Here is an 18,684-nt window from a genome sequence, read left to right as displayed (position 1 = left end):
CCTGTGAAAGAAAGGCCGGAAGGAAAGAAGCCAGCCATAGCAAGCCCACTGGTGGTAAGCACGAAGCTACGTAAGGATGCATGGACCGTACAAAATGAAGTATACTAATTACGGAAACATGGGTTCCTCTTTTTGTGCGCTTAAACTTTGGAACAGTCTTCCATATTCCATTAAGTTATCATCTACCTTGTACTCTTTCAAATATGAACTCAAGAATTATTTGCTGTCTGATTAATTTCCTATAATGTCATTTTGCTATTAGAAGCTGTGTAATTACCATTGATTGTGCATCTTTCCTCTTCCTTTTGTCTTTTATGTGTGTCATCCCTCAGTTTCTTGGTTATATTTTGCTTATTTCATATTTTGTTTCTCTGCTCTGTATTCGGCTTTATTTTTTTATATAACTTCTTATCCAAGGGTCCCGGTGCGGTCTCTGACTTTGGGACCTTCGTCTGTGTACCATTTCTTGCAACAAATCGTTATTAACGAAAAATAAACTGAAACTGAATCTGAAGTGGTAATCGACCCACCCATCCTTTGGTATCATCCACTGGCAAATGTCGCAGGATTTCACGTATCAGTTTACTGCACTTGTAAATCTGGCCAGAAAAATTATTCTGTGATCCTAGCTACTGTTCTCTTTATGTCTTGGTGTCCGGCCATGATTCTGTAGTGCCCCAAACTCAAGACCGCCTGTCATAGTGATTTAGTGACCACTAACTGAAGCACTTATCTGCCCAAGGCAAACTTGCATCTCCTGTATAACATTTTACCCTCAAATTCGAAAATGGTCCTTTCTCTTATTTGTCGTTCACTCTCTTTCCTTCTGGAAGCAAGCTTGGACAGAGCCATCCTTTTTCTGCATTTCCACTAATTCTGTTAGTGTGCCCGAAAGTACTTTGGTTATAGGTGCCTTAAATGCCCGCAATGGTCGCTGCATACTAGATTGTGTGGCTACTGCCAGCGATACTGCTGGAATAGCCTCTGTAATCCTCATCTTCTGTGTCACATTGTTAGGTGACCTAACCTAACCCCTTCATACATCTTCTCTGTGCTGACGTTTCTATCCATCTATCAAAACAGTTTGTCAGATGGCAAGAAACTGTTTACTAGTCTCTGATTGTTTTGGTTTACAATTCAGGAATTTTTCATGGAATCTTTGAGCAGTAAGCCTGAATCTCTGCAGTAGTGCATTTTTGACTTTGTTGTAGTTCATTTACTCAGCTGCTGACATTCTTCCGAACGCGTTCAAGGCTTCACCTACTAAACACAAACTGCTGTCTCCCACTCAGTTCACTCCCAGCCTTGTCACACAGCAGTTCTTTCAAAACGATACAGATAAGCTCCAACATTGGCTGTTATTGTCGAATGGAGCCATTAACTTTCATGGACAAATTTTCTTTGTTCTCTGTGGCTCCATTTTTTAAAAACAGATGATCCGTACACATCATCCTTTCCGATATACACGTCAGCCAACGCAACTTTGACAAAATCTCCCTTTTGGCTTCGCATGCTTCCTGAGACTCTTGTTGTTCTTGATCGTAAAGGCTAAGCAATTCTTCGTGTCTTAGTCCCAGAGAACTGGCTACCCCCAACAGATTTTTATAATCCATGCTTCTAGGAAGTGTCAGCAAGTACAGTAGAACTTCATTCCTACATTTTAAATAAAACGCGAAAAAAAAATGCACTAACCAAGAAAAAGTACGATCAGAAGTAACTAAAAAAATTTGACACAATCAGTTGTTGTTGACATCTACGTAATGCGAAGCGTTGCACTGATCGTTTCGGCACGAGATGCCGATGTGCGTCGAGCTGGTGGCGCTCCGGCAGCCTGAGACGTGTTTTGTTTTTTTTATTAGAGAGTTTTAGAATAGGGGCTTAATAGTTTGGGGCCCCAAACAGCTGTGTGGGTGTTAGCGTTGGGGCATGTAGGAGTGAAAAGATTTAAAACAGATCTTTGTGTTTGCGGATAGCGTCTTGCACTGACAGCGCCACTACGGCGTCAAAGAAAAGCTATTAGAAATGATTAAATAAGATACACCATTTTGTGATAAGAATAGTAATACTGACTTTTGTGTTTATTTTTTTTATTTTTATTTACAGATACTGTCGGTCCACATCAGGACCAAGACAGGAGTGGTAACAATATATCAACATACAGCAAGCAGTGAACGGAACAATAGTATACAGTGATACATCAATATATGCGCTATTGTTGAAAATATTCAGACAAAAGTTCGGAAAACTGCTCGCGGGTCCCTGCGTTAACAATGTTTGCAGGGAGACAATTCCAGTCCCGTGCTGTCGAAAGGAAGAATGAGTATTTGTAGCAATGCTTGTGCAATCGATTTTCCTTAACGTGTCTGCTATGTTTATTTCGCACTATGCGGGTCTTAGATTCGTTTATGTAGCGAGACTTATCAACAAGCAGAAGCTCATTAATTATTAAATAGAAAAGGCTAAGTCATTTTTCCTTCCTCCTGACGGTAAGTAGGGGCAGGTTTGCTCTCGCGTAAAGTGGTGTTACAGCGTCTTGCCGGCGGTATCGGGAATAAATAAACCGCAATACACGTCTTTGAACTTCCTCCAATTTTGCCAGTGAATCTTTCAAATACGGATCCCACACCTCACATCCATATTCTAATATTGGGCGCACGAGCACTTTATAAGCAGTCAGTTTCATGGCTGGAGATGCTAGCTTAAGGACACGTCGAATATAACCTAATCTCTGGTTGGCTTTCCCTACAACTTTTTTAATGTGTGGTGTCCAACTAAGGTCAGAAGTTATTAAAACTCCGAGATATTTGTACTCGGTTATGCGATGAAGTGGTTCACCTTGTAGAGTGTATGTGAATGACAGAGGTTCATGTTTGTGTGTGATGGTCATACATATAGTCTTTGCTGGGTTAAGAGACATCTGCCACGTGTCGCACCATTGGTGCACTTTTTCTAAAAAGTTATTTAAAAGTATCTGGTCACTAATAGATTTCACTTCTGTATATATGACACAGTCATCTGCGAATAACCTCGCTGTAACTGTGGCCGATTCTTCGATAAGGGCCTTTATATATACCAAAAACAGCACAGGCCCAAGAACTGAACCTTGAGGCATGCCTGATTCGACCTCACAGACCTCGGACCTATTTTCATCAATACTGACGAACTGTCGGCAATCAGTAAGAAAGTCCTCCACCCATTTGACTACACCTGTATCTCCTAAAATAGCCTTTAGTTTAATTAACAGTTTTCTATGATTAACCTTATCAAATTCCTTTTTGAAGTCGAGAAAGATCAGATCTATTTGTCCCTTGCCATCGATAACTTTGATGAAATCGTGAACACTTTCTAGTAATTGCGTTACGGTTGACAAGCCCTCGCGAAACCCATGTTGATAGTTACTAAGAATTTTGTTCTGTGACAAAAACAGCCGAATGTACTTAGAAACGATATGTTCTAACAATTTAGAACAGCCAGACGTTAGTGCATGGGCCTGTAATTGGCAGTAGACGTGGTGTCACCGTCTTTAAATACGGGTATACCTTTACTAATTTTCCATTCTGCCGGAAGTGTGCCTGACTGTAGTGACTTCGTGAAGATAATGAAGAGGTACTTTGCAGTCCACTCAGCATACCTCTTTAAGAACAGGTTTGGTATCTCATCAGGACCTGCCGATTTCTTTGTATTTAGGTTAAGCAGCAAGTTTAATATTCCTTCATACGTTACCCGCAGTTCCTCTGCAACAGGTAGCTGTTGGTATACCTCAAATTTTGACTGCTTTCCGTCATCACTGGTGAACACACTAGCAAAAAAGTTATTGAAGGCGTCCGCTACATGACCTTTATCCTCAATAAGTCCCTCTTCTGTGCTTATTTTAGTGACTACCTTCTTAGTTGATGCCAGGTGCCTCCAAAACTTTTGGGGTGATTCACGTAGAAAAGTATCCATAGTGACACCATAGTACTTGTCCCTGGATTCCTTCATCATTAACTTTAGCTGTTTACTTAAGTTTGACATATCATCACGAACAGCGGAATCATGTGTACGCTTATAAAGTGTCCTACGCCTTGCCACTTTTCTTTTGAGTTCTATGATCCATGGGCTGTGCATTCGTTTTGTTTTACATTTGAGAGGTACATAGCGGCATATACATTTGTGAACCGTTCGCCTAAAGTTTAACCACAACTCATCGATATGAACAGATTCATTTTGATTTAATTTTTCAAACTTCTCAAAAGAGAAGGCTAGTTCATCTATTATTGCAGTATCATCAGCTTCATTAAACTGTCTGTAATATGAAACAAGCCTACGAACTCTTGAAAAGGAACTTATATTTAAGGACAATCTTACAATCGAGTGATCCAAGATCCCAAGCAGAATGTCAACTCTATAGTATCTCGATAGAATGTTATGACTTAAAAAAAAGAGGTCAAGAACAGATTTGCTATTACCGCAGACCCTAGTAAAGTCACGTACTACTTGTGTAAGTCCATGTGAGAAGCACATATTTATAATTGCCGAGCCTGCGTCACGGTCTCGCGTACCCGTTTCCATTTCGTCCCATTCAACGCCTGGAAGATTGAAATCCCCCGCTGTGATAACGTTTTTGTTCTGAACGCGTAAGTCATGCAGTTTCTTATTCAGTGCATCGATACTAGCGGCAGTACTTCCCGGAGCGCGATATACGCATCCCACAATCAAGTCAGGGCGTCCAAGAATTTTGCAACATATTGCTTAAATGTCGGACGGTTTGTAAAGGACCATGTACGTATTTAAGGCTGCATTCCAGAAAGATGGCAGCGCCCCCACCCCTGCTACTGCGGTCATTTCTGGTAACGTCATATCCCGGAGGGCATATTTCACAATCTCGGACACCCTCATGTAGCCACGTTTCTGTTACAAATACTATATCTGGGTGATGCTCAAGCAAAACGTGCTCCAGGTCTACAGCCTTATTAGCAAGGCTACGGGCATTGACGTTCAGTAGCTGAAGCTTGCCCGGATGCGTATGTCAGTCATTTAAGGAAGCAGTGGTTATTGCACCTGTATTAGACGGGCTGTCAGTCACCCGATAGCATTGGTTTGAGGCTTCATCCCATGCGTACATCACTCCGTTTATCTTCATTTTATCATACACAAGTGCGACTTTCTCTTTTCTTTTCCTGTTTTCTAATGCGCTGTTCCAAAGGCATTGTCTTTTCCTTCTTACATCATACGAGAAGTCCTTATTGATGAAAATATTTGTGCCCCTGAGCTTATTGCGATTGCGTAGTACGTCATTTTTTTCTGTGAGGCTTCCCAGGCGCATAATGATGGGTCTTGGTCCGTTTGAAGAAGGTTTTCCAATTAGATGTATACGTTCGACACTTGTAACTGATAGATTCAGATTCCCCTGCATAATTCCCACTACAACCTCCTGCTTCGAAGTTTGTTCCGTCTCATTCTGCGCACCTGGAATCCCTCTGATCACAATGTTATTACTTCTGCTGTGATTCTATATTTGGTCATCCTTTTTTATCAGTTTCGCCACAGGGGACCGCAGAGTTAACTGTTCTGTTTCAGTCACTGCTACCCTTTTTACCAGTGTAGGCATCTGGGCCAAAGCCAGTTCAGCACTAACAATTTTTTGTTTCATTTCCGTTATTTCTGCTTTGATTTCCCTTTGCCCTTCTATCAGCTGTAAGAGCAGTTCCTGCGTTTGAGGTCCAGGGTTTGTTTCCACGTCTCCACTACACGCTATTAGCAATACAATGACCTCCCAACAGTCGGCAACAAGTACACTGACTGCCTGTGGGCTCGGCAGCACTACAAGACAACGACAATCATCTCGAATAGAGTCAGAGTAACGTTTGGGACCAACCTGTGCAAACAGCAAGACAGGGTTTAACATTCTTGTCTCTCCGGTGCTGCCAAGCCCAGTGACGGCACAGATAGCTTCCTGACTCGAAGAAACCGCCCCCAGAATTGATGTCGATGATCCTAGTGCCTTCGCTGTCCACGCACCTTTGGCGACAAATGCCCGTTCCGTAGTTCCAAAGATTTCGTGAAGCTTGCGCACGTCCAAACACGAAGCAGCTTGTTCCGACGGAGTAAAATCGTTATCGGCCTGTCCTGTAGCCGAACGAAGCAGCAGGAGCACCTGTGCAAACAGCAAGACAGGGTTTAACATTCTTGTCTCTCCGGTGCTGCCAAGCCCACTGATTAATTGCCAAGCTCACTGCATTTAATTGCAGTTTAGAGGTTATTCTGTAAGCAGCAAACAATTAGTTGCGCACAGTTTTGAGTAGCCAACTTTACGTGCCTTCACCAGCCAAGCTAAGCCGTGTTAGGCCTACGAGCCATAAAATCCACAATCAAATTCGTAATCAGCGGCATCTAATGAATCAATCTTCATAACAGGCAAGTTGAGAGAAAGCGATAACCACAGTCACTTCTCCTAGCTTGTGAACTTCACATGTTGCCACGAATCGAACCCAGTTTGGGGCTAGGTTAGAGCCGTCGCTTCGATGGGTGATGCCACATTTGTTCACGCAAATCTTTTGGAGCAACTTTTGGGGCTCTCGCTAAATCAGTGAAATAGCGTGCTCGACAAAAAACTGCGCAAAACCCAAATGAAGTTTGCGTCTGCGCATGCGCAGTGGCTTCGACGCTATTTCTTTGGGGCCCCTATTCTAAAACTCTCTATTGCATGGTGTTTTAAGAGGGCGACGGGAAACTGAAATGAAATCGAGCTGGTGGGCGATGCCAGGTGCCGCTGAAGCGAAAAGTGATGCCTACATCAGTGATGCCACATTTGGATTATCGCCTACTAAAGTGTGCAGTATGCTACCAATGGCACTTTGGGGGCGAGCTCCACCACTGAAAAAGCTGGTGCCACCGTCGGCGTGACTTGGCATGAGGGATCACGTGGACACAGCGGCCGCGTCGGCTGCTTCGGAAGTGCCAAAGAGAGCTGAAAACAAAAGTTTAAAGTCCCAGCTGCACTGCAGTTCTGGTTAAGTGGTGAGGCTTTAATGCCTTGGGTGTCTGCTTGACAACATTTGAAAGCACTATACTGATAGGTAGTGGCTGCTTTTGGAGGCGTGCAGCATGTTAGGCAACTGCTCGGTACCGCAGTGCCGGACGTACGCAACGGAGCCCAATGTCAGCCTTATTCACATGTAGCCGCAGCACAAGGAGCTGCGTGAAGCTTGGCTTGTGAAACTTAGAACCGGCAGACAGCCATCAGCTGCAGCTCGGGTATGCAGCAAGCACAGACGCGAGGAAGATTTCTGCTACGGCGCCGGAACTGCGATGTTTGGTGAGTAGCAGAAAACGCATTCTGAGACGCCTGCATGGCCTCTCTGTCCAGCTAATTTCATGACAGTTTGGTCTGTGAACTTGTTGATGCTAGATACTCGCAAGTTCACTGGAACAGAAAGGAGCGGTAAGACACATTAAAAAAAGGCATGGCATATGGTAATGTTTGTGTTATGAATTAATGCACTGGATTACAAAAAAGAAGCGGATGGAAATTGCACGCTGAGAAGTCCGATAAACATACAGTGCGATGCAACTTGAGAAATAATATTGAGATGTCCAAGAATTTAGAAGATAAAAAAGATTGAATTCTCACGATGGCAGATCACAGTCGTCATAGGCATCGAAGTCTCTATAACGAAATTATTTTTGAACAGTTCTGATAGCGTCCACGCAACAGTGGTTGCTAGTGTAGTGTCAAATGCTCATATGCTGCGGCCTAAAGCTCACGGCATGGTGTGAAAACGCGCTCACAGCGAAAGCAGAACATTGTGCGCGAACATGCATGCATACGCGCAGTCGGTTGCTGTGAACCCGTGCGATCGCTGCATTGAGGCTTCTTTCTGTTATGCTCCATTTGGTTATACAGACAATCCACTATGAGAACATATTTAATGTAGTTTACTCCCAGTGTTTGCCTATCTTTTACGCAAGAAGCCGGTTCGGGAGACTCCATCACGGCGACTGCGTGCAATAGCGTTCACAGTACGTATTCGGTAAAGAGATAGCATCTGTAAACGATTCTGTGCTTTCAGTTTGCCCAAGATTATTATATTGATAGTCAAAAACTTCCCTCATTTTGAGAGTACTTACATAAATGTTCAGGAAGGCTGCCGTATGGTGTTTTTATTGAGCGCCATAAGCGAAACCTATGAGGAGCGCGCCGCAGTGATCCCTCATACTACGCAAGGGAGGCACTTCCGACAGATGGTGACTCCGTAAGTCTTCGCCCCCAATACGCACCACATGCTATAAAACATATAGGTGAAGATGTTTATCGCTTATAGTGTGCGATAGCTGTGAATGCGGCATGAGACCACCCAGGTGGAGATTTGCTGCTGCCGGAATAAGAAACGATGCTCGCCTTGTTTTCACATGAGACGGACGGCTGTATACTGTTCTCGAACGCACGCACCTCGCCCCTTTTCTTGTTCACACGGGATCTAGCAACCGGCAAACGTATATGATCGCTGCCTGCAGCAGCGAATGGCGGCGCGTTTCAGTTATCACCTACTGAAGGCGTGCGCTATGCTTCCCACGGCACCACACGCTGTGAAACAAATAGGTGAAAACGCTTATTGCAATAAGATTGGTGGTGATAGCTGTGAATGCTGTGTACGACGACCCCAGAGAAGATTTCATCATCATCATCAGCCTGGTTACGCCCACTGCAGGGCAAAGGCCTCTCCCATACTTCTCCAACAACCCCGGTCATGTACTAATTCTGGCCATGCCGTCCCTAGATTTGCTAGTAGCAAAATGAGAAACTGAGTGCGCGATGGCGTTTTCACGTAAGACGAGAGGGCAAGTATGGTGGTGAAGCTGCCGCAGCGGGCAGCTATATACTGTTCTTGATCACGCGTGCCTCGCGCATCTTGTTTACATGTGATCTAGTGACTGGAAAACGTATCATAGGATCACAGTTTGGCGGCTTACTGAATGTTGGTGCCGAAAAAGCGTGTTCTCCAGGAATGTATGAACTGGTAAAAAATGAGCTTAACTCTATTGGGTCATTTTTTGTGTTCTTGATTTAGAATGTTGTCGCCGGGAAAACGTATGTAACGGGAACTTATCAATGAGGTTCTGCTGTATTCAGAAAACCCAGCAGGCTCGCCATTATTTTGCCAAGGTCTTGTGGTGGTAAACACGATGCAAGGAACATTTGAGTTGCAAAATGCCTTTGTGGGGAATGAGCAGAAAATAGAAATCCTTTTATCATCAATGAACGCACACTACAAACCCAATAAAAAATTCTGATAATCAACAAACTACGCACAGTGCGAGTTAATTCAATGTATTCCCGAAAGTCCTCACCCCTAATGTATTGGTAACTTCAAAATATTTACATTGAGTCCGCCAGTGTTGTTATGTCTCCTCGCCATTGCTGTTTCCATTAAAAAGTTGTTGGGCTCACCGATGCATCATGGATTCAGCGTCACAGTCTTCATTGTCCGGTCCACGGTTGATCTGGCCAGACTGTGAAAATGGCCGGGTGACCGAGGCACCTGAATCACCTGGCCAACTCCGCTAGCCTGCTGATCATAGTCACAGGGGCTCTCAGAAACAGTGCCGTCAACCTGTAGCCGAGGTCTCCGGTGAGGCGACCACTTAGCTCACAGGTCTGTCATGGCAGCTGAAGCACAGCCTCCACTCGATTGCCGCTGTCATGATGAGCCATCCGTCATGTCCGGCTTCCAGTTCATCCTGCTCATCGTCCCAGAGCGTAGCTGGTCTGCCCCATTCTGCTACGTGGCCTTTCGCTGCGTTAACCATGATGATGATGATGATGCCTTATTCAAGGGCAACAAACCACTGTGGGGGATAGGCCACGAACCAGGTGGTAAAATGATTTAGAAAAAAAGGAATATACATGAATAACTGAGGACGAGAAAGAAACCAAAATTAAATGAAATTAAGTAGTGTGCAATAAGTTTGTCAGCCTTGATAGCAATAGCAACATGAACTTGATATTAAGAATACATAAAATCAATGGTAGACGTAAAAAATCACTGAGGTTAATTTTGAATAATTATATTAATAATAAACATCATTTTCGTATATTAGAAAACTGCCGACACGATAGTAAAAAATTATAAATGGATTCTGGATTGTTGTTGAGGTAGCACAAAGGGGATATCACCAGACTACATATGTACAAGTAAAAAATTAAGTGTATGTAATACGCAATGCAGCCTTGTAAATTATACTTAGAATCATCGGATAGGACACTATTGTTGGTTTCAAGAATAAGTAAAATGCATAAAGTCTGTAGATTTTTCTAATGAGAGGCTTTTTCTGTCTTTGGTCAAACAAAAATGCCTTTTTCTAGCTGCAGTGAAATGCACAGTTGCCAGCAGCACAGATAACACCGGACCATTGAAAGAAGCGTGTGCTAAAAAATTGGCTATTTCATTAAGATTGATGTCTTGGTACCCATGCTGAATGGACTAAACGTAAGTGGGATGGAGCTAATGTATAAAACATGTGCAAATTTGTTGAATTTGTAGACGTGTTAAGCGCGCTGCATACAGAAAGCAAATCTGTGATGATAACTGTTGCAGCATGAAGGAGTAACTTTCATAAAGCAAGCATTATTGACAGTAGTTCGGCCTGAAAAATTTATGTGTAATATGGTAGGTGAAGTGAGAAAGATCACTCAGGGGGATAGCGAGTATATTCCCACACCTGCCTTCTCTTCACATGGGGAAATTTGTCAGCATCAGCTCTTTTTCCATCTGGTTATCTTTCATGCCCATTTTTTCCTCAACCACAACCTCGTCATTGCCTTGGAAAAATTCAGCTGTTATTTTTCTAATATAATTTAATGCCATGTCCCCAGTGGCGTAGCAACAGGGGGGGGGGCCGGGGGGCCGTGGGCCCCGGGTGCAAGGGGCCAGTGAGGGGGGGGGGTGTCATATACGTCTGAAGACACCCCTCTTTCCGCCGGCTACACCAGGGGAGGGGGGTGACAGAAGACCTATGGGCCCCGGGTGCCAGACGACCTAGCTACGCCACTGCATGTCCCCTTCCAGTTTGTTTCCATCTTTGTCTGGGATATGTTGTTGTACTATTCCAGACTTGCTGCCAAATAATTTGATGTGGTTCCGAAATATCCTAGGTGCGGCCTTCTTTTTCTCATGTATTTCTGACACCCAATGTTCACTTTCACCTTTTATCTTTGCTTGCTCCAGTATTTGAACCATAGATTTTTTCTCCTGTTACATTTCCCATTTTCTGGCTACTTCATCCTGTAGCAGCTGTGCTTTTTTTGCCTACCTGTGCTTTCAGGATGCTTTCTGTCATTCGGTGATCGCTCGTCGTATTTCCCTGTTCCACCAGCTTCTTGGTTTCTTTTTTTTCTTTCCAACAAACATGTGGGTTCTCTTTCCATATTTCTGTCGTTATTACACTTAGAAGCTCACTATACTCCCACTCCTTGCTTGGCCATTTGCCAAGTTCTTCAACTCTTGTAACTGTATTTGTTATTTGTTCAGTCTTCACATTTGGACTGGCCATTTAGAGCTGCTTGCTCTCTTTCCCAACTGCATTTTCCATTTTCAAAATGATGCGTTTATGGTCACTCCCTATGCTGCAATATCCTTCCTCTTCCATGACAGTTTGTCTTAACTTATCAAGAATTCCTTCTGTCATCGGACAGTAATCAATGGTCGTTGCTGGTTTCCCGCTTCTCACGTGGTCTGCCCATCACACTTAGGCCCTGTATTCTTGATAATGAGGTTATGTTGCTCACAAAGATCTAGCATTGATTTCCCGTTGTTGATATAATCATCTAGATCCTGTATATAGGCATTCACATCACCTAATAGGATAATTTCGGCATCATTCCCGGAACCCTTAATTAATATCAGCACTTCGGCATTCTGCTAACTCTTGATTCTTCTCTGTGCAATTATTTTCGGTCCACAAATACGTCACGCCTAGCCAAGTTATCTTTCCACTCATTGTACCTGATAACCAAAGATGCTCTGGACATTTTCAATTTATTTTTTTCCATTTGGCGCCGTGATGGATGAGCATTCCGACTCCCCCTCCCTTTCTTTCCGATTTAATTCTGTTGCACCCTTCCCAAACATAATTCTCAGTCACTGGTGGCTCTTCCGAGTCTCTAAGGTGTGTTTCTGTAACTGCACACACCCCTATTTGTTCTCTATTTAAACTGCTGCTCAATCTCTGCCGACTTTTCCTTTCTTCTACCGCCCTGCATGCTTATGTAGCTTATTGCATGGTGAGCTCTCTTTCTTGTCTTCCTACTGGAAAACAAGAATGACGTTCTGCACTGAGGGCACCACCCATGCACAGTGCTCATCAAAGGACACTGTGGTTTCCCTTCAATTTAAGAAATATTTTCTCTCCTACTGGCATGGCTTCAAATTCCACTGACGATGTGGCAATGGCAAAGCTGGGGATGACGAGTTAGCCTGATGGTGAAATAAAATTATCGTTATGTGTAGTTCATGATGGTGCCGCGGTGGCGTAGAGGTAGAACACCCGCCTCGCGTGCAAGAGGTCCGTGGTTCAAATCCCGGTGCCGGCAATTTTCCACCGGATTAAAAAAAAAAAAAATCCACGTGTTGATAAAATTGCACACACAGGCCTGGAGTGTGGCCTGATCCTGGTGACCAGAACCGGTAATGCACTCCCTCACCAGAGCAGGATTGGCCACCCTGGTGCAGCACTTGGCCACAACCTCCTATATGAACACAACACTCAAACCCCGGCCCTCAGTCCCCAGCAGCTGCGCAGCAACTGACCACGGCGGCGGTCAGACCTGCGACGCAGCAGAGGGTGCTAAGAATCACTGGCTCCGGACAGGCCGCCATTGGAATATGAACCTGGCAACGTTTAACGCTAGAACGTTATCTAGTGAGGCGAGTCTAGCAGTGCTATTGAAGGAATTAGAGGGCAGTAAATGGGATATAATAGGGCTCAGTGAAGTTAGGAGGCCAAAAGAAGCATATACAGTGCTAAAAAGCGGATACGTCCTGTGCTACCGGGGCTTAGCGGAGAAAAGAGAGCTAGGAGTCGGATTCCTGATTAATAAGAATATAGCTGGTAACATACAGGAATTCTATAGCATTAACGAGAGGGTGGAAGGTTTTGTTGTGAAACTTAATAAGAGGTACAAAATGAAGCTTGTACAGGTCTACGCCCCTACATCCAGTCATGATGACCAGGAAGTCGAAAGCTTCTATGAAGACGTGGAATCAGCGATGGGTAGAGTGAAAACTAAGTACACCATACTAATGGGCGGCTTTAATGCCAAGGTAGGCAAGAAGCAGGCTGGAGACAAGGCAGTGGGGGAATATGGCATAGGCGAAAGCAAGCGGGATAGCCGAAAGTGGACGTGGAGGAGCCCGAACGGCGAGACTAGAAATGAAATAGACCTCATACTCCGCGCTAACCCTGGCATCATACAAGATGTTGACGTGCTCGGCAAGGTGCGCTGCAGTGACCACAGGATGGTAAGAACTCGAATTAGCCTAGACCTGAGGAAGGAACGGAAGAAACTGGTACATAAAAAGCCGATCAATGAGTTAGCGGTAAGAGGGAAAATAGAGGAATTCCAGATCAAGCTACAGAACAGGTATTCGGCTTTAACTCAGGAAGTGGACCTTAGTGTTGAAGCAATGAACGACAATCTTGTGGGCATCATAAGGAGTGTGCAATGGAAGTCGGTGGTAACTCCGTTAGACAGGATACCAGTAAACTATCGCAGGAGACGAAAGATCTGATCAAGAAACGCCAATGTATGAAAGCCTCTAACCCTACAGCTGGTATAGAACTGGCAGAACTTTCGAAGTTAATCAACAAGCGTAAGACAGCTGACATCAGGAACTATAATATGGATAGAATTGAACATGCTCTCAGGAACGGAGGAAGCCTAAAAACAGTGAAGAAGAAACTAGGAATTGGCAAGGATCAGATGTATGCGTTAAGAGACAAAGCCGGCAATATCATTACTAATATGGATGAGATAGTACAAGTGGCTGAGGAGTTCTATAGAGATTTATACAGTACCAGTGGCACCCACGACGATAATGTAAGAGAATATAGTCTAGAGGAATTCGAAATCCCAAAGGTAACGCCGGAAGAAGTAAAGAAAGCCTTGGGAGATATGTAAAGGGGGAAGGCAGCTGGGGAGAATCAGGTAACAGCAGATTTGTTGAAGGATGGTGGGCAGATTGTTCTAGAGAAACTGGCCACCCTGTATACGCAATGCCTCATGACCTCGAGCGTACCGGAATCTTGGAAGAACGCTAACATAATCCTAATCCATAAGAAAGGGGACGCCAAAGACTTGAAAAATTATAGACCGATCAGCTTACTGTCAGTTGCCTACAAACTATTTACTAAGGTAATCGCAAATAGAATAAGGAACACCTTAGACTTCTGTCAAGCAAAGGACCAGGCAGGATTCCATAAAGGCTACTCAACAATAGATCATATTCACACTATCAATCAGGTGATAGAGAAATGTGCGGAATATAACCAACCCCTATATGTAGCTTTCATTGATTACGAGAAAGCATTTGATTCTGTCGAAACCTCAGCAGTCATGGAGGCATTACGGAATCAGTGTGTAGACGAGCCGTATGTAAAGATACTGAATGATATCTATAGCGGCTCCACAGCCACCGTAGTCCTCCATAAAGAAAGCAACAAAATCCCAATAAAGAAAGGCGTCAGACAAAGAGATAGGATCTCTCCAATGCTATTCACAGCGTGTTTACAGGAGGTATTCAGAAACCTGGATTGGGAAGAATTGGGGATAAAAGTTGATGGAGAATACCATAGCAATTTGCGATTCGCTGATGATATTGCCTTGCTTAGTAACTCAGGAGACCAATTGCAATACATGCTCACTGGCATGGAGAGGCAAAGCAGAATGGTGGGTCTGAAAATTAATCTGCAGAAAACTAAAGTAATGTTTAACAGTCTCGGTAGAGAACAGCAGTTTACGATAGGTAGCGAGGCACTGGAAGTAGTAAGGGAATACATCTACTTAGGGCAGGTAGTGACGGCGGATCCGGATCATGAGACGGAAATAATCAGAAGAGTAAGAATGGGCTGAGGTGCGTTTGGCAGGCATTCTCAGATCATGAACAGCAGGTTGCCATTATCCCTCAAGAGAAAAGTGTATAATAGCTCTATCTTACCAGTACTCACCTACGGGGCAGAAACCTGGAGGCTTACGAAAAGGGTTCTACTCAAATTGAAGACGACGCAACGAGCTATGGAAAGGAGAATGATAGGTGTAACGTTAAGGGATAAGAAAAGAGCAGATTGGGTGAGGGAACAAACGCGAGTTAATGACATCTTAGTTGAAATCAAGAAAAAGAAATGGGCATGGGCAGGACATGTAATGAGGAGGGAGGATAACCGATGGTCATTAAGGGCTACGGACTGGATCCCAAGGGAAGGGAAGCGTAGCAGGGGGCGGCAGAAGGTTAGGTGGGCGGATGAGATTAAGAAGTTTGCCGGGACGGCATGGCCACAATTAGTACATGACCGGGGTTGTTGGAGAAGTATGGGAGAGGCCTTTGCCCTTCAGTGGGGGTAAACAGGCTGATGATGATGATGTAGTTCATGAATCGGATGATTGTTGTTCGGATGATTGTGTTGATGATTGATGTGATGATTGTTGAATCGGATGATTGTGTTGTTCATGAATGGATGGGCAAACAGGCGCCAGGCGGGCACGTGTCAAGTGAAGGTGGGAATTATGTTTAGCTGAGTTTTCCCCTTGAGTTTAATTCCAAGCTATGACACCGACACAGGTAAGTTGATGCCTGTGATCATCACTGGAGACATCAATGGTGATCTTCACAAACCCCAAATTATGTTGCAACGGCAAGGAGTCATCTAAAGTCTATCTCACAACTGTCACCAGTTGTTGGGGTTGGGTACCATGGTTACGGGTTCTGGCATCACAGAGGGCCGCACTCCAGCCTGTGCCACTGGCGCTTTTCTAGGCGGGTAGCTGGCCTACGCTACTGGGGTGTCACAGGGAGGAGCTGGCCCACGCCATCATCCGATTCACATTCTCTACACATTTCAGGCATTTTCTGTTTGTCTGTCTTTCTGTCCATCCTCCTACGTTTCTTCAACTGGATATATATCAGAATAGGCATGAGGCAGCATGACATGCATGCATACATAACATGAATGACATGTATGTCTTGGTATAAATGGCATGAATGACATGATGCCGTTGTGGTCGTTTCTTTAGCTCACTATATGTCAGGACATGAATGAAATGCATGCGTGACCTCACATGATTGATATGAATGGCATGGATTTTGTGACATAAATGATTAGACATACAAGTGCATCTCATGAAATCGGTGACATCAGATGCCTGTCATGACATGTATGCATGACGTAAATGGTATGAATGACATGCTGTCATGGCTGCTTCTTTAACTTGATGTATATTTGGATTGAATGACCTGGCATGAATGGCACTCATGTCATGACAGAACATGCATGAGCATTTCATACCTTGTCATACACGTTTGTCTCGCCACACATATTCTGATACATATTCAGTTAAAGAAATGACAGCCACCCCAATACCTCATGACATATAGGCATGTTGTTCATGTCTTGGATATCCTGATATATAACTTGTTATAAAATGGAGATGACATGAATTACAATCATATCATAAATGAGATGCCATGCATACCATGATATGAATATGATAAATTAGATTACTATTATGGATTGAATGACATACTACATGCACTTCTTTGCATTTCACATGCGTGTGTGAGATTAATGAAATGTCGTGCCACGAATGCCATACAATGATTCACATGAATGCTATGGTCTGTATGTCAAGCCGTGACATGATTACCATGAATGCCATGACATACACAAGAATGAGATAAATTCATGGAATGCATGCATGCATGCATGGCATGATATTACCATGGCAAGAAATTATGCCGACCCAGTGGACCAAGTTTTTTATAAGCATTGATTTCTAAACGTCGGCCAGCAAAGCGCTGCCTCCTCGTTCTTCCCAAAGCTCATACTCGACTTTTATGGCCCTTCTCATCGTTACCATACTACTTAGTCAAACATAGAGGCATGCTCTTTCCTTGTGCACATATTGTCTGAGTATGACAACGCTTCATCACATTACACTATCGTAGCATCATCACTGCTGGGCAACTGCACCACGCCACTCATCTGAAGGGCTATAAAAGGACACAGGTGGCTATGCTACAGTATTGCCATCAACTCACCTGTTTGTGTCCTCCAAGTGATAGCACATGCTGCCGTCAGTGAGCATTTGGTTTCTGTAGTTCTTACCCATCTCGCACCTTCATGCCACTCGTTTACATCAATCTGATTGTTCATAGAAATCATTGCAATGGAGCGTAAAACTGGGCGTTTTGGTTGGTCTTTATAGTAAAAGCAGCACAAAAGGAATGGCAACACAAGACAGAGAAGTAGGCGCTGATGTACTGTCTAAGAAATGTGATCAGCACTTGTCCTGCCTACTGCCCAGTCAAACTAAAAGGCGTGCTCTTTCCTTATGTATATATTGTCTGAGTATGACAATGCTGCATCACATTACACTATGGTAGTGTCACCACTGCTCAGCCAAGATGGAAAACTGCACCACGCCACTCATCTGAACGGCTATAAAAGGACACGGGTGGCCGTTTCTTTTGCACTGCTTTTGCTATGTAGAAATCATGCAACTGTCATTACTGTCATTGGTTCGTCTTGCTGCTGTCGTCACACACATGCACTTGCATTAATTCTAGTTCACTGTACTTATGTCACACACAAATACTGGATTTACACAAACACATTGGTCAACTTGGTAATGCTTTGCACAAACCCAAACAATGCTACACAGCCAGCTGCCTGCAAAATGCTTTCTTGATGAGAGTTGCTAACTTGAGAACAAGTTACGAGGTCAGGAGCAAGGAGAAATGAAGCAAAGGGTTTATTTACATAGAATTAAAGGAAAGCTTGCTTACAGAAAAAAAAAAAAACTCATACTGGCAAAACTACAGAGCACATTACATAAAATTGTAGCCTGCAGCTACATCGTTATGGGAGCACTTACACATCTTTCTGTCTGACCACACTAAATGACTGGAGGGGCTCACTTGCTAGCACACAAGATGGCCCTTTAAGTCCCCTCTGTCTTTCATAGGCCAGAGAAACCGTCAATGACACCTTCCTCCAATCGGAGTGTTCGAAGTCGCCAAAGACTCCACCTTCAGGGCGAGGGCACACACAATCACAAAGGCGCTTTTGTTCCCTGAACACAATGTGGCAAGTACTCACAAGCACACATGGTTCACTGCCCCACGAAGGAAGAGGTCGCTGAATGAATGCACTTAGCTGGTTTGTTTGACAGTCAGCTGTGGCAGCTAGCAGTGGCCATAAAGGTCTTACATGGTCACTTTCAATCGCAATCGAGTTTGACGCGGATTGAAATTCTCGACCATGATCACAAGATGGCGTGTGTGGATCCTGCGTTTCTAGTAGTTTCCTGAATCCATCGTCTGTCGTGATGCAGTCGAACGTCGTCCATCTAACCACATATTCTCAACAACCACATATTCTCAGTTAAGCATGCCCCACAATGGCATCAGAGTTGGTCTGCATTGGCAGGAA

At 44.0% G+C, this 18,684-nt stretch overlaps 2 protein-coding genes across 9 annotated transcripts in view; one reads left to right on the top strand and one right to left on the bottom strand.

Moving 5' to 3' along the window:
• The window catches only part of LOC135917044 (uncharacterized), a 153,722-nt gene that overhangs the window by 25,342 nt on the left and 109,696 nt on the right, over window positions 1-18,684 (bottom strand). For 2 of the 4 annotated variants that reach the window (XR_011515001.1, XM_065450537.2), the window contains one exon: window positions 6,001-6,136. Coding sequence is in view for 3 of the 4 variants with exons in the window: in XM_065450537.2 (XP_065306609.1) it covers window positions 6,001-6,136 (136 nt within the window). In the remaining variant the exon portion in view is untranslated. Of the gene's footprint in view, window positions 1-2,202; window positions 6,137-18,684 lie in introns of those variants that run through there. The other 2 variants (XM_070539811.1, XM_065450538.2) reach the window with 2 other exon arrangements.
• The window catches only part of LOC135917043 (G/T mismatch-specific thymine DNA glycosylase-like), a 436,020-nt gene that overhangs the window by 308,138 nt on the left and 109,198 nt on the right, over window positions 1-18,684 (top strand). The gene's annotated exons all lie outside the window — the stretch shown is intronic.

Source organism: Dermacentor albipictus, chromosome 6, assembly GCF_038994185.2.
Source record: "Dermacentor albipictus isolate Rhodes 1998 colony chromosome 6, USDA_Dalb.pri_finalv2, whole genome shotgun sequence".
NCBI lineage: Eukaryota > Metazoa > Arthropoda > Arachnida > Ixodida > Ixodidae > Dermacentor > Dermacentor albipictus.
Note: the sequence above shows the minus strand (reverse complement) of the source record. Positions and strands in the feature narration are given on the sequence as shown.